At 41.9% G+C, this 14,468-nt stretch overlaps 1 protein-coding gene across 2 annotated transcripts in view; it reads right to left on the bottom strand.

The window, feature by feature from the left end:
- Positions 1-8,366: 8,366 nt before the first annotated feature.
- The window catches only part of TBCEL (tubulin folding cofactor E like), an 80,304-nt gene continuing 74,202 nt past the window's right edge, over positions 8,367-14,468 (bottom strand). For both annotated transcript variants that reach the window (XM_007450612.1, XM_007450611.1), the window contains exon 8: positions 8,367-12,623. In XM_007450612.1, coding sequence (XP_007450674.1) covers positions 12,305-12,623 — 319 coding nt within the window. In that variant the 3' untranslated portion in view covers positions 8,367-12,304. The remainder of the gene's footprint in view (positions 12,624-14,468) is intronic.

Raw genomic sequence — 14,468 nt, 5'->3', positions numbered from 1 at the left:
TATGCTGGTGAGAGATGCACCAGCATCACAAACAAGCTCAGTGGGGCTCCCCTCAGCAGGTCAGGGCTGATGGCAGGAGTGGTGGTCACAGAACTTGACTGTCCAATCGCAGTGGGGATGATGGGCACCTGAAACAACAGAGACCAGGTAGCAGCACTCTACTGCCTGAAGCCAAGGGGGTCGAATCTTCATAATAACCAAGCAGGTCAGAGTCGTAGCCAAGGGGCCCTGACCCATAGAGAGTTATGGAGATGATTAATAGAGCATGGCATCCAAGGGGCAAAGTAGATGGGCAGCCAACAAGGGTATTGCTTACTATATATAATAAAAAAGAGCAAGAATGGTTGAGCAAGAGGCCAAAGACCGTTGCCCCAATGAAAGGTCTTGATCCTTTGCTCAGTTTGTGGATCTGAGTCAGTTTTTCAAATCTGGAATCCATAGACTAAAAAGGTAACCAGGTCACCAAAGGGAAGAATCCTGCAACAACATGACAAGTGTGTACAGTAGTGAGTCTCTCAGTCCTTCCCCCAAAAGACCTATGGTCATTTACTTGATTGACTGTAGACTGGGGGAGGGGAATGCCTAGATATCTTGTGGACTGCTGGACAAGGGGTTTGAGTTAACACTGATACCCAAAGACCCTGTTAGAGTGAAAACAGAGAGGCCAAGGAAACAAAAGGAGACCCGGCCAAGTCCCAGCAGGCCCACAGGGGCTGCCAACCTACCTGGATGTCAGTTCCCAAGTCCCTATATATAATTGGGTTTAATATACTTGACACATTGGGTCCTTGGTCTGTGTGGTAGAAGCTATCATAGCAAGGAAGAAAATTGATCCTTCTACTCCAGCCAAGGTAGTAAATACAAAAGAGTCTTGCATCCTGGGGTTGGGGGAAGATGGTGAAGATTAGTGTCACTCTTAGAGAGCAGGGGTGGTGGGATCTATCATATCTCCATTTAATTGGGCAAGATGGATCCTGAAGAATAACTGTGGGCTACTGCAAGCTCAACCAAGTAGTAGCTCCAGTTTGCATCTGCTGTACTAACGTATCTTTGCTGGAGGTACTACGTTAGTACAGATGGCTTCAGATACATGGCTTCAGATACATGGCATGTGGCCGTTAATTGGGCAAATGCATTTTTTTCCCTATCTGATTCAGGCATGAGGACCAGAAAAATAGTTCGTCTTCAAATGGAACAGACAGCAATATACATTTATAGTTCTGCTGAGATTGGATGGAATGTCTCCTACAGACCATCACCTTGATTCACAGCTTTGACAACGTTGATTGGCACAGTGAGGAAGACGTGGCCGGAGGCCTGGGTGACACACATGTGCTCTGAAGATGGGAGTTACATTCTTCAGAGGTTCAAGGCTAGTAGTTCAGTAACACTTTTAGGAATCCAGTGGTCAGAGACACGCTGGGATCTCCCCTCCAAAGCAAAAAACAAATGGCTGCATCTTGCAACCTCTCTACAAAGAAATTCTTCCCTCTTCGTAGCTTTCTTTGGGTTCTAAAGGCCACATATTCAGTATCTACAAAAACTGCTCCAGCCCACATACCAGGTGACATAGAATTCAGCCAGCTTTGACTTGGGTTGAGAGCATGAAAGAGCTTTGTAGCAGCTCCAGACTGTAATGCAAGCAACCATGCCACTTGGGGCATATGTTCAGTAGGTGCTTTGTTGTCAGAGATGTTAGGGGCAGAAAAAGATGAAATGTGATGTTTATTGCAAACCCCAGTGGGAAAACCATAACTCAGGTCCCTGGAGTTCTGGAGCAAAGTCATGACATCCACAGCAAAAAATAACACACCTCCTGAAAATCAGCTCCTGGCATGAGAATATACCCTATGATGGAACATTTGACCAAGATACAAGTGACCACGTGCCAAGAAATTCCCCTCATGAGCTGGGCCCTGTTGGACCCACCAAGACATAAAGTCAGGGGGTCCCAGCAGCAATCTACCCTAAGATGGAAATGGCGTAGCTGCATATCTTGGACTGGCAATGAGCAAGCTGCTGGACTAGGTAGCCCAGAATCCATGTCGCCTTTCAGAGTTATACTGGTTACCCGGCCCCGCGACCCAGATAACACATATGGCCCTATGTGAAGTGCGAGGTGGGCGGTGCATATGACAAGCTGAAGGAGGATGAAAAAGCCTAAGCTTGGAGTGTGGATGGATTGGCTTGGTGTGTGTCTGCAAGCCCAAAGCATATGGTGGCTACACTACAGCCTCATGCAAGGGTGGCCTTGAAAGACAATGATAGAGGAATATTTTCCCAGTGGGTGGACTTGGGGGCATTATATCTTGCCCCCACGTACTCTGTGTCAAAGTGGTCTGATGTTAGAACATGTACAAATTCGTAGGCAGTGGTGAATCACATATCCAGTTGGACAAGGGCCTGGAAATAAAAAAGTGGCAAGGAGGCCCGGAGTAGAGACATGTGGATAGACAGATGGGAATGGACATGAAGTGTGAAGATCTTTGTGTCCTATGTTAACACCCAAAAGAAAGCATCCACTACAGAAGAGGGACTAAACAACTAAGTAGACAAAATGACTTGGGCAGCTGACGTGAAGCAGCCTTTGTCAGTGTTGGTATGATGGGCACGTATATGAAGTGGCCACAGCAGCAAGGATGGAGGTTATGCAGGAGCCCAATAGCATGAACTCCTATTTAGCAAGGCTGAGTTAGCTATCCTGGCCTCTGAATGTTCACCCTGCCAATAACAGAGACAAAAGCTAAGCCCTCAGTCTGTCACTGTTCCTTGGGGAGACCAACTGGCCACTTGGTGGCAAAATGACTACACTGGACCACTTTCATCCTGGAAGGGCCAACGGTTCCTCTTCCCAGGAATAGGCCTGGACTCTGGATATGTGTATGCTTTTTCTGCCCACAGGGCCTTAGTCAGCACCACTAGTGAGAGGCTTGCAGAATGCCTGATCCACAGGCATAGAATTCCACACAAAACAGCATCCAACTAGGGAGGCCACTTTACAAAAAAGGGGATGTGAGTGTGGGCCCAAGATTACAGTAGGAGCCCCTGGTTGGAGTAGCGTCCCCAGTAGGAGGAATACATGGGTCCAGGCACCAAAGTGTGGAAGCAGGAGTAGCCCCACCTGCAAGTACTCTCAATGATTATTGAGGGACTTTGGCTTCCCAACCCCTCATCTCTAGGTTGTGCAGAGTTTGACATCCTGGTTCCCAAGAAGGCGTGCTCTCACCAGGGGACACGGAAAGAGTCCCATGGACCTACAAGCTATGGCTGTGATGCTGCCTGGGTACTTTGGGCTCCTTGTTGCAGAGACTAGCAGGAAAGACGAGCCACCACCCTACTAGGAATCCCCGACCCTGAGGGAGGAGGTGGAGCTACTGTTGCGTGACAGGCTCGAGGGGCAAGACGTGTGGAACTCACGTGACCCATGATGGTGGCTCTTGCTACTCCCTTGCCCAGTTGTGACTGTGATGGACAAGCATAGCAACCCAAGTCTGAGCAGCATATAGCTACCAGGTATTCAGATTCCTCAGGAATCAGGGTTTGGGAAAAACCACTAGGTAAACAGTCACTGAGACCAGCAGAGGTGATAGAATGGATAATGGAAGAGGGAGATGGTGGGTACCAGTTGTGACTCTGAAACCATCTGCAGTGTCACGGGCTGTAGTCCATTCCCCTAACCTCCCTTTTCTGAGGTTCCCCTCTGGAAGAGCCCTGGAGGAGCTGGCTCTGATCACGGATGGAGAATTGCATCTACACATGGCACAGGGTGGACTGTGTGGTACATACAGACGTGCACCACTCAGATCCACCTTCAAGAAAAGAATGCTTTCCAGCCACAGGGAGTATGGTTAGCTGACAGCTCCCAACTGTTGGCTCCTTTGGCGTCTGCATCAGCGTTCAAGCTGAGGTCATGTTCCTGTGTTCCTCCATCAATGACTTGAGAAAAGCTTTGGTAAAAGGACCTAAGTGGGATGCCTCTAATAGGAAATCTTTGCTCCAGAGCATCTTATTGGGCTTGCAGACTTTGTCAGGGCTGCTGCATGGTGTGATGCCCCCTCCTGCCACATCTTTCTTCTTCCCCTTTTCTTTCACAGGTGTTATTACCCAATAAACCTTTTGCACTCCTAACTCCACCTTAGCATCTTCCTCCTAGCCATCTGAATCTGCAACATTGGTGTCTTGGATAAATATACAAGCCCTCTACAACTGATCATTTTGCTTCATTGTATAATCTGCCATGGAGATTCCAGATATTTTTGTAGTGCGGATGTTTCTACCACTTATCCACTGATTGAATAATGTTCAACCTCCTAGATCTAGCTGGATAAGGTGATTACATCGAAGGTTATGCTTACGTTCTCCCTGAAAATGGCAGTTAGCCACAGCAGAATCCTTGAAATGGATGAGGTGATACAGAAAATGCGATTATGCTCGTGAAGACTTCTCCTGAACAGTAAAGATGTTCATGATGAAAGGGTCTCAAGAGCACCACATCTGGAAGTTTGCTTCTCTTATTGCTTTGGAATCTTCATTCTTGGACACCTGGGTTAACTTTCATGGGTTCTCCTGAAGTCTGTTTTTCATTCTTAAGAGAAAAGTGTTTAAAAACCTGATGTTATATTTCTAAAATTTTCATATTTACTAGTATCATGGTAATAATCGTTTAACGGCAAGCTGCAAGCATTAGGAGTTTAAATTGTAGCACAAATGCTCTAGAACATGTCTTTTTAAAGAATTAATATTATTTGCCTCTAAGTAATTTTCTTTTTGTGCTGATCTTACTCAGTCTAGACACTGGACTCTTAATTATGAGAAAAATGGCATTGGCTCTTTGAAAATCACATTGAGTAACATTGTTTATTAACTAGCAAGACTTTCTAGACCTAAGATCTCAATAATAAACGATGCTCAGCTCTGAAATTTAAACAAGGACTCAGATATTTTCTGAAAGTAACTCTAGTATCTATCTCTAGGCAAGGAGTTTGTAATAGCTAATTCTAAGTAGACCAACATAACCAAAAAAACCTCACAACTGGTCTTATTCTAACATCCTTGTTAGCACATTAGCAATAAGGTTGAAAAGGGGCAGGGGGAGTGGAGAGACACTCTATATTCCCTGGTCACCAAGTAGTTCTAGAAGAATTTCACTGGTCGGCAAGAAGCAGCTCTGATTAAAGCCTGCTGCAGACAATAAACAGAGGGTTTTAGCACTATTTGTCTATCACTTTTCAAGGGCACTCAGCTGAAACAAATGCCCATACATTGTTAAGGATAAATAATACATATACCTTCTCCTGCAGAGGTGAAATCTCACTCACCGATGATTAAAAATTGCAGATTCCAAGGAAAGAGAACTCATAAGACAGACGATATGCATGGCTCATGCAAATCTATTATGTGTTGAATTCAAGTGCCTAGATTTGCATGCCTAATTGGGAAGAATGCCATCTTGGTTGCACTAACATCTTGCACGTATCAAGCCCAAGATCAGTAAAGTCTCTGACTTTGCAGGGATGTGACAAGTATTAAAATCAGAAGAAAAAAATGTTCTTTTATGTAATTCCAGTGGAGAACAATTTGGCAATATCTATCAAAATTACAAACACTCTGACCTTTTGATCTGGCAGTCCCACTTCTGGGAATGTATTCTACAGATTTATTTCAAACATGTAAAAGAACATATGCTTTTTACTGCAGCAAATTGAAAAAAGTAAAAAATAGAGAAAGAAAGAGGGAGGGAGATTGGGAGAGAGAACAACGAAAGACTCAAATGTCTATCAATAAGGTATTGGTCAAATAAACTATAAACCACATCTATAAATGGAATACTATATCTTATATTATAAGCAAAGGGTAAGGTGATTTCGTATATGTTGCTATAGAGAGATTTCCAAGATACATTTTAAGCGAAAAAAAGCAAGGTGCACGATGGTATATAATATGCTAACTTTGCTGTATAAAAAGGGATCAATAAGTGTATTCTCATTTGCTATTATTTGTGTTGACTCGGCAAAGACACACAAAAAGCTAATAAAAGATGGAGAACAGGGGTTAGAGTAGAATTTTCCAGTGTATACTTTGTTTATATTGTTTGATTTTTGAATCATGTGAATGTTTTCTAGTTAAAATGAAATACAAATGGTTCTTAAAAGATGTCTTCTTGTAAACAAACTGAACTATAAACCAAACAAAATTTTAACACAACCAAAGCAATTCATAATGTCCTAGTTGTATTCTCTAATAGTGGAATAAGGCTTACATCTGCCCTCAAATGTATCAGGTAGTTCAGAAAACATTGTACTTTTTAATGTCTGCCTCCTCTTATTCCCATTCTTGTTTATTTAACACCTTAATTGTATTACTTATAGTGACTAAGAAGCATTCAAGGATGAAGAGTCTATGACTCAGTAAACTGAAACTGCATTGTAATTTTTTGGCAGACCTAGATCTCACAGACCATAATAGATAAACTGCCTCCTCTATTTTGTAAGCAATATTTATATTCCTCACAAAGGCTCTGTCTTGAATTTTAAAGAGGAACAGTAACAGTGACAGCCTCAACCTTTCCCATAACAAAACCTGTGATATGGGCTCCATTAGATTATCTACTTTTTCTCCCCCTATAAACACCAAGTTCACTTGAACACGGATGCCTCCTTAATAAAAGTCTGAGTCAAAACTGAGTGACCTGTCTCACCTTTAGTTGTTCACGGAAAACAAAGCATTAAGGCTCTAGAATGTCCTCAGGTTGAAGACCAAGTGACCGGTGTGCAGCATCGTATTGCAGGTTCACTTCTTCTTGTCAACAGCACCCATGACAAGTGTCCAATCTGGCTCCTCCCAGGAGAGCAGGGAGGACAATGGATATACACCAATCACAGTGTTACAATTCTGAAAATGGCATGAGGACAAGTTTCAATTTGGATTTAGAGCTATCAGCCGCATCAGTGATTTTGTTATAGAGCAAATCAATTTAGTAAGTGACTATGGAGGAACATCTCACTTTAGTGTTTTAATGAAACATAAAGGCTAACATTAATGGTGTGACTGGGGAGGGCTATGGGAGAACCTTAGCAGCAGGTAGTATAGTACAGCTCTCAACTGCAGCCAAACTGCTTGGGTTTGAATCCTAGCTCTGCTGTCATTTATCAACGGGGTGACTTTTGGCAAGTTACTCAACCTATCTGTGCCTCACAAGTAAGAAGATGGAGATAATTAACAGTGCTGAATCATAGGGATGTCGTGAACATCAAGAGGGTTTAATATAGGTAGAGCATCTAGACTGGGCCCTGGCTGATAAAAAACGCTCATTGTTAATGTTTAGAAGAAACATGAGAATGAAAATTGTAAGCCTGGATCCCTGGCACTGATTCACATGACCGGCAACTCTATCTGCTTTTGTCTCATCTCCCTCTTGGATTATGAGTTTGTTACTCCCCTCTTGATATGTGTGCCTGAAAACAGAACGCAAGCAAATTGCTCAGGTGCCTAAACCACACTGAAGAAAGGCATAAGATGTTCACATGTTTTCTACTCATGTCTAGGCAAGTATATATATCTGAACATTTTAATAGATCAGTTTGTTACAAAAAAAACCCTACACATTTTTAGTGTTAGTCCCAAATTTTTGAAGGAAAAGGATTCAGAAATTCATTATATTTTAAGGAGATATAATATGGTATGCTATCCCTTTCATGTATTAACTCAATTCCTAAATTTTAGTTACATTAAAAACTTAAAAGTAGATGAAATGACTCATGTTAATATCTATCATGACCTATGTGTTTTAAAAGTTATCTGGCTAAATTTGAATCCTGAAATCCTAAGTCTAAGCTGGAGAACACAGATAACTTCTTTCCCAGGGAAGAGCTGGAAAGACAAATGTGACTTCAAGGGTTAACCTCCTTGTTTTATATGCATTCTGGTGGAAGTTATAGCATTTTTCAGTCCAACGGGTATTGGGTGCCTTGACATATGTCTACCTTGCAAGAGCTCAGAGACCCTCATAATAAATACTAAATAGAACTTAGCACAGAGGTTAAAACTATAATTTTTTGAAATTTGAATAAGAGGTAGAAATCATCTTACATTTAAACAGATCGTGATACTTACACACTTCTGAAGCACTGAGAAAGAATTTAATGGATTCTGTCTTCTAAATACAGTAATAAAGTAGATATAGTTCTTGGACCTTAGTTCTTGGTACAAGGTTAATTCATAACAGATTACCAAGAAATTACCGATAAGCAGATACGGTTCAAGTGCCCCAAACCCTAATTCTTATAGAAAATTATTTTTCAAAGGAAAGAAACGTCACGTGAAAAAGTGTCGCAAATTTCTAATTCATCAAAGTGAGATTCTTACTCAAAAATGGGGATGCCGAATAGCTCAAAGGTGGGTTTTCATCCTTAAAAGAGCATGTTAGAAGTATAAAACTTTGCTAACAAAAAGGCAATAACATATTTCCCATGAACCTTTGTTTTGCAGTTTTCATTTCTAACTTTGGCGAGATGCCAACTAAATTCGTTAAGCTGGTCAAACTCTTTGACCAGCTTAGACCAGTTCCCCAGAGGACTCAACCACAGCACTGATGTTGACTTTCTGCTGTATAAAAATAAACATGCACCACGACTCCAGGAAAAAATCAGAACACAAAGAGAAAGTGGACTTTTAGATTTTTAATTTTTTTAAAGATTATCTATATATCTATATATATATATTAATAAAAGTGCAAAGAATAGACCTTCATGTTTAAATTATATTCTAAAATAAAATATATATTTCCATGAACTGCAGGAGACAACTGGCAAGTAAAGAGCCTGAGAGAGTCCAGTCCCTCTCCATCACTACAATGGACATATATTTGAAGGAAGCACCTATGAAAAATAGTGTTCACAACACACCTGGTAACACAGAGAGCTTCTGGGTGTTCTTGAAAGCAGTTTGCATGTCAATCTAACATGAAATGAGGGGAAAATCAAATTCATAAACAGAAATGACATTGCTTAGAACAATCTATTATTCTGTACTCGTTTTATTTGCCCTGGAGCCTAGCACCTCCCACGGAGCAAGCCACCTTCACAAACGCGCTCGTGAAACTATCGCCTGCGCGCCTGAAATGGTGATAGTTCCTTGTGCAACAAGTCTTCCCTGCTCATAACACTGCTGATTTAGCATCATAGCTGAAACATCTGGTTAGAACTGAACTTTTTTTTTTTTTTTTTAAGTAAACAAACTTTTAAAACATAGCATCATAACATTCGGCTCTGTTACACATAGCTCATGTTTTGGGCTTGTTTTCACCGAAAGGTCTTAAAGGAACAAGAGTTATATAATATCTGCTGCTTTCTTATGTATTTATGGCCATGGTGGCAATAGGTTGCAGAAACAACAGAAACTTTCAATAATAAAAAAAGATATATGACTCTGAACTTTCTTTTTCTTTAAAGCAATCTGGGATATTTCAAAAATTCAAATTCAAAAACTGATTTCCACTGTGGTGTCAGCAGCTACATGCCCACATGAAAATGATGCCTCAGTTTTTACTTGGCTTTCTTTTATTACTCCTTTCCTTTTTCAGAACTGACAAAAATTTCTACTTTAGAAAAGATATGTTCTATACACTGTGCCTGTAGCAACGTATCTGTAATACTGGCTATGACAGAATTTTGCCTCATGAATGTCAATAATATGCTCTCACTGAATCTAGATGAAGTTAACATTAAAATACAGATAAGCTACAATCAATTATGCATAACTTGTAGACTCAAAGGTCCATGGTCTCTCCTCTCCTTCCTTTTGACCTGTTATAAAAATAATTTTGGTTACAAGTGTCTACACAGCACCAATTTTATTTCAAAAGCAGCATCTTTACTCAGCCACCCAAATCAGTCTACACGTATACATGCTCAAATATCTTTTCTCATTTACTTCTGTTCTGTAACTCTAAAAGACCGGTAATTGCATTAGATCTTGTCTCAATCAAAAATCATTTAGCAATTATTAAAACAATCAATTACAATGCCCTAAAAATACCCACGGCCACTGAATTAAATGAGAAGTTCCCCTGACATGCAACTGTGTAATCGGAGAATTATGCCTGCAGTTGATGAGCACTGTGTTCTGTAATAGCAGAAGGAACAGGTCTCTAATAGTAAAAAAGCATTTCATAAAACTTTGTCATATATAAAATATCTTATTGTCATCATTCCACTGATGATTAAAGCATGAGTGTTTGCTCTGCTTTCTGCTGTGGGACAGTCGGGGGTCATACAACCTCAAAAAATAAGGGGGCATCTGTTTCTCAGGCTGACAAAAGCTCAGTTACACTGTTTCTCTCTCAAACTCGTCTACACTCACGCACACATACACAAAGCATCCACAGTTTTAATCTTCCTGACACTGCTGCCACACTTTTTTCCCACTTCCAAAAACCTGTCAGGAAAATGTGATTGCAAAATAATTATTCTTGTCTATACCCAGCCTGGATCTCCGCCGCTCATTTTTATGATTTTATGATTTTGAAAAGATAAAGCAAAAGGAGAACAGGCATCATTCATCTTCCTCAAACCCTTTGGTTTCCACTTTCAATGTTACAGTGAATGTAGGTTTGACTCAGCAGGCCTGGGTCAAAGGCTTTACAGATACTGACCCTGAAGTGCATTAAGAGAATAAACATCTGCTGTCGCGGCACAGGACGATTCAAAAAGTAGCATCCGTGAAGAGTTTACAAGAGTCACCTAAAACTTTCGTAAGAAATTAAAGAATTTGTAGGAGGGACGGAATCGTGTAACAAAGGTCAAAAGGTCAAACTCAATCGGGTAACAATTACATTCTTCGAAAAATACTTCAGGTGCACATTTTTCTGCCCCAGGTGCGCTAAGTCCTTCTCACGTCTCCTATCTGTAAACATGGTGGATCCAGAAAGACATACATTAAAGAAAAGAGATTACACTGATTAACAAAGGAACAGAAGAACAAACAAAAAGATTTCAGGGCAGGTAAGGACTACCTTTTAAAGGAAAGTGCTTTAAATACGCTTCTGCAAAACATATGACTTGGAGGCAAATCTGAACTTTTGACACTTATACTTGACTCAGAGGTTAGTCAAAGCTGTTCTTCTGTAGGGGCAACTAAACTGAAACGTAAAACAAAAAGAATTGTTCAATTATGACATCACAGAATCCCAGGGAAAAACTAGGGATCAAAGCTCCCTTTGATTGAAAGTTCCCACTTCGAATGCAAAGTGCAAGAGCAAACGCTTCAAATGATGACAGGCAGGAAAGCCACAGTACTTGTTCTCCCATACTCCCCCCCACTTGACTCCCTCATACGCACTACAGAGAGTTTACTAGCTAATTCTCAACTCTCCTGGCACGTATATCCATTGCTCTGTTGGATTCTTCATAAAGTCAGGCCTCCATTCCCAGTAGTTTAAAGTAATGAAAAAGATAGATACGAAGAAATACATTCAAAAAGCAAAAAGCGAAGAACTCTGGAATGTGACGTAGCTCATGTCAGTAATGGCTGATATAACTGTGGGAGGAACATTAAAATTGAGATGGTTACATAGAGAGGGATCAGGCTGCTGTGCCTGTGCTTCCTGGAATTCTAACACTCCATCTACTCTTCTTCCAGACCCTAACAGAGCTATAGGTTCTAACTGAGTACCTGAGACCAGAATCAGGCTGACAAATGCGTGACAAACTTGAAATTATTGGAAAAGGGAGAAATGAAGAAAAACGTCACCCAAGTTGAAAAATAAGAAGTTCATTATGGACAGAATAAAACTAACGTAAACATGTATGGACGCAAGTCGAAATGAAAAACTGAACCCAAGAAGGAAAGGAGAGAGAGGGAGGGGAAAAAGGAGGAATTGGGAGAGAGATGTGCTGGCCCTTCCTGGAAAGATTCCTTGTTTCCTGATTTAAGTGCAAGATACTCTTCTGAGGGGACAATGCTGTTCACGCCATCATCACAAGTACACCTAAGTGGTCATGGGGACCAAGCGGTTGACAGATCCCAGTGAACACAGTAAGAAGTCGGTGGCTGCCTAGTCCCCTCTCATGAGGGAGGGCACAGAAACTGGAGATGTGGCCAATTCTGGTGGCGGTGTAGAAGGAATCTGTGGTAGAAAATACCAAAAACAGCCCCCTACCCATTCTAGGGGGAAATATACAAAACCCCCCTGAAACCTAAACGAAACAAAACAAAACAGAGCAAACTTCTCCCTCCTGAAGGAAACCTCATGGGAACAAATGCCCTGTGAGTCCTAACGCGTGTGTTCTCACGAGGCTGGCGGAGGTTATTTTGTTTTGGATTCCACAAAAATTTTGTCTCCATCCCTAATGCCGAAAGAATGCAGGGCGCGAGAGCTGTGCTTCATTTCCTCGGGGCCAAAGGGAGCTTCATGGTCAAAATAGTAGAGAAGCATGTTGCTAGTGGGTAATTGCACTAGAGTTTTCAATTGTTTCTTTAGTTCTGCAACTGTTTGGTCCAGACGAATGGTCATTTCTTCCACCTGGTCGTTAAAGTGGACTTCTACTTTCGCACTGCTCTGGGGTCTCAGGTCCACTTCTGCCAAAGGCTCCAACTTCCCATATTTTGTGACTAGTTCATGATACCTAGGAGGATAGAAAAACAAAACAAAACAAAACAGTGACAACTTAAGCCACTAGCGCATGAACTACTGACTTCTTCAGAACTACAGGTAAACTACACTGTTACTCTCAACATCCTTCTAATATCCTAGTCTAATATATCTACTTACGTGCCTACCTACCTATCGGGTGACTATTGTGGAATCTGTGATCTCAAATCATTGACCTTTTTTTTAAAAAAAATTAATTTATTTATTTATTTTAGTTTTGGCTGTGTTGGGTCTTTGTTTAGGGCTTTCTCTATTTGCGGCGAGCGGGGGCCACTCTTCATCGCGGTGCACGGGCCTCTCACTGTCGCGGCCTCTCTTGTTGTGGAGCACAGGGTCCAGACGCGCAGGCTCAGTAGTTGTGGCTCACGGGCCCAGTTGCTCCGCGGCATGTGGGATCCTCCCAGACCAGGGCTCGAACCCGTGCCCCCTGCATTGGCAGGCGGATTCTCAACCATTGCGCCACCAGGGAAGCCCTGAAATCGTTGCCCTTTTGAGGCCACAGTAAAACCCCATCCTTGTGGATCTGGGAAGAGTCTCTCCTAAAGATGGCCAACATGTCCACTGCTAATCTTTATATAAGAATCAGCTTAGGAAGGAGAGGAGAACCTAGAAAAAAAGTAGACACTACAAAGATTATAGAGAGAAGTCTAATCACTCTGTAGAGCCTGTTTGCTTGGGCACCATCATCAAGGCAGGCAGATATCTAAGCACTGTTCCTTGGTAACAGACGGGAAGACGGACGTAGGCCAGCAGTTTCCGACCCCTGGGGAAGGCATAAGTTACAAACAAAAACATCTAGTTGTATGTTAGCTGTTAACTCAGCTTTTTCAGTGATGCTTTGTTGAATGTTCCAGCCTAGCCTAGTCGACTGTAACACAAGGAGTTTGTGGAAGAGTCAAGAATACGTTCTTGTAAAGAAGTGGTAAATGAGGGACACAAGTTCCTTGATCAAGGCAGGAATAAACAGCCAAAGACACCAAGAGGAAAGTGAATTATAGAGGTGAGACTAGGGCCCGGGAGGACAAATTTCCCATGTGGAAAATCTTGTCTCCGCTGCCAGCCTTGGAGGATCTAGGTTTGATTTCATTGAGAAAGCTAAGCAGTTTCCTACAAACCAGAGAGGGGGAAAATGCTGAAAAGATCTAATATTAGCTTTATTATAACCAAGATATACTGAGGTTAATTCGGGATCAGAATACAATGGTCATAAGATTATCCCCGCCACGTTCCCCACCCTACTTTTGGCTTTTTTTTTTTTGTGGTACGCGGGCCTCTCACTGTTGTGACCTCTCCCGTCGTAGAGCACAGGTTCCGGACGCGCAGGCTCAGCGGCCATGGCTCACGGGCCCAGCCGCTCCACGGCATGTGGGATCTTCCCGGACCGGGGCACGAACCCATGTCCCCTGCATCAGCAGGCGGACTCCCAACCACTGTGCCACCAGGGAAGCCCCTACTTTTGGCTTTGATTCAGTTGAATCAGTGTTATAATAAGGTTGGTAGGAGCACGGAAGCTGTAGTAAGACATCTGTGGTCAGGGATGGAAGTAGTCATGTCCACGAAAGGGAGTACCAGGTATGGTAAATAGCACTGGCCTTGGACTCTGAAGACTTGACTTCAGAGTCTTGACTCCATCTTATAATTAGCTGTGTGACTTACCAACTCACTCAATCCTTTTGGATCTCAGATTTCTCACTAGTAAAACTGGGATAATAAGTCTGCCCTTCCTACCTTGTAAGACAGTCATAAGAATCATATAAAATAACAGATGAGTAAGCACTTTGTAAGTTCTAAGTTCATATGCAAATAAAATGTATTAACA

Source organism: Lipotes vexillifer, unplaced genomic scaffold (genome assembly GCF_000442215.2).
Source record: "Lipotes vexillifer unplaced genomic scaffold, Lipotes_vexillifer_v1.1 scaffold352, whole genome shotgun sequence".
Taxonomy (NCBI): domain Eukaryota; kingdom Metazoa; phylum Chordata; class Mammalia; order Artiodactyla; family Lipotidae; genus Lipotes; species Lipotes vexillifer.
Note: the sequence above shows the minus strand (reverse complement) of the source record. Positions and strands in the feature narration are given on the sequence as shown.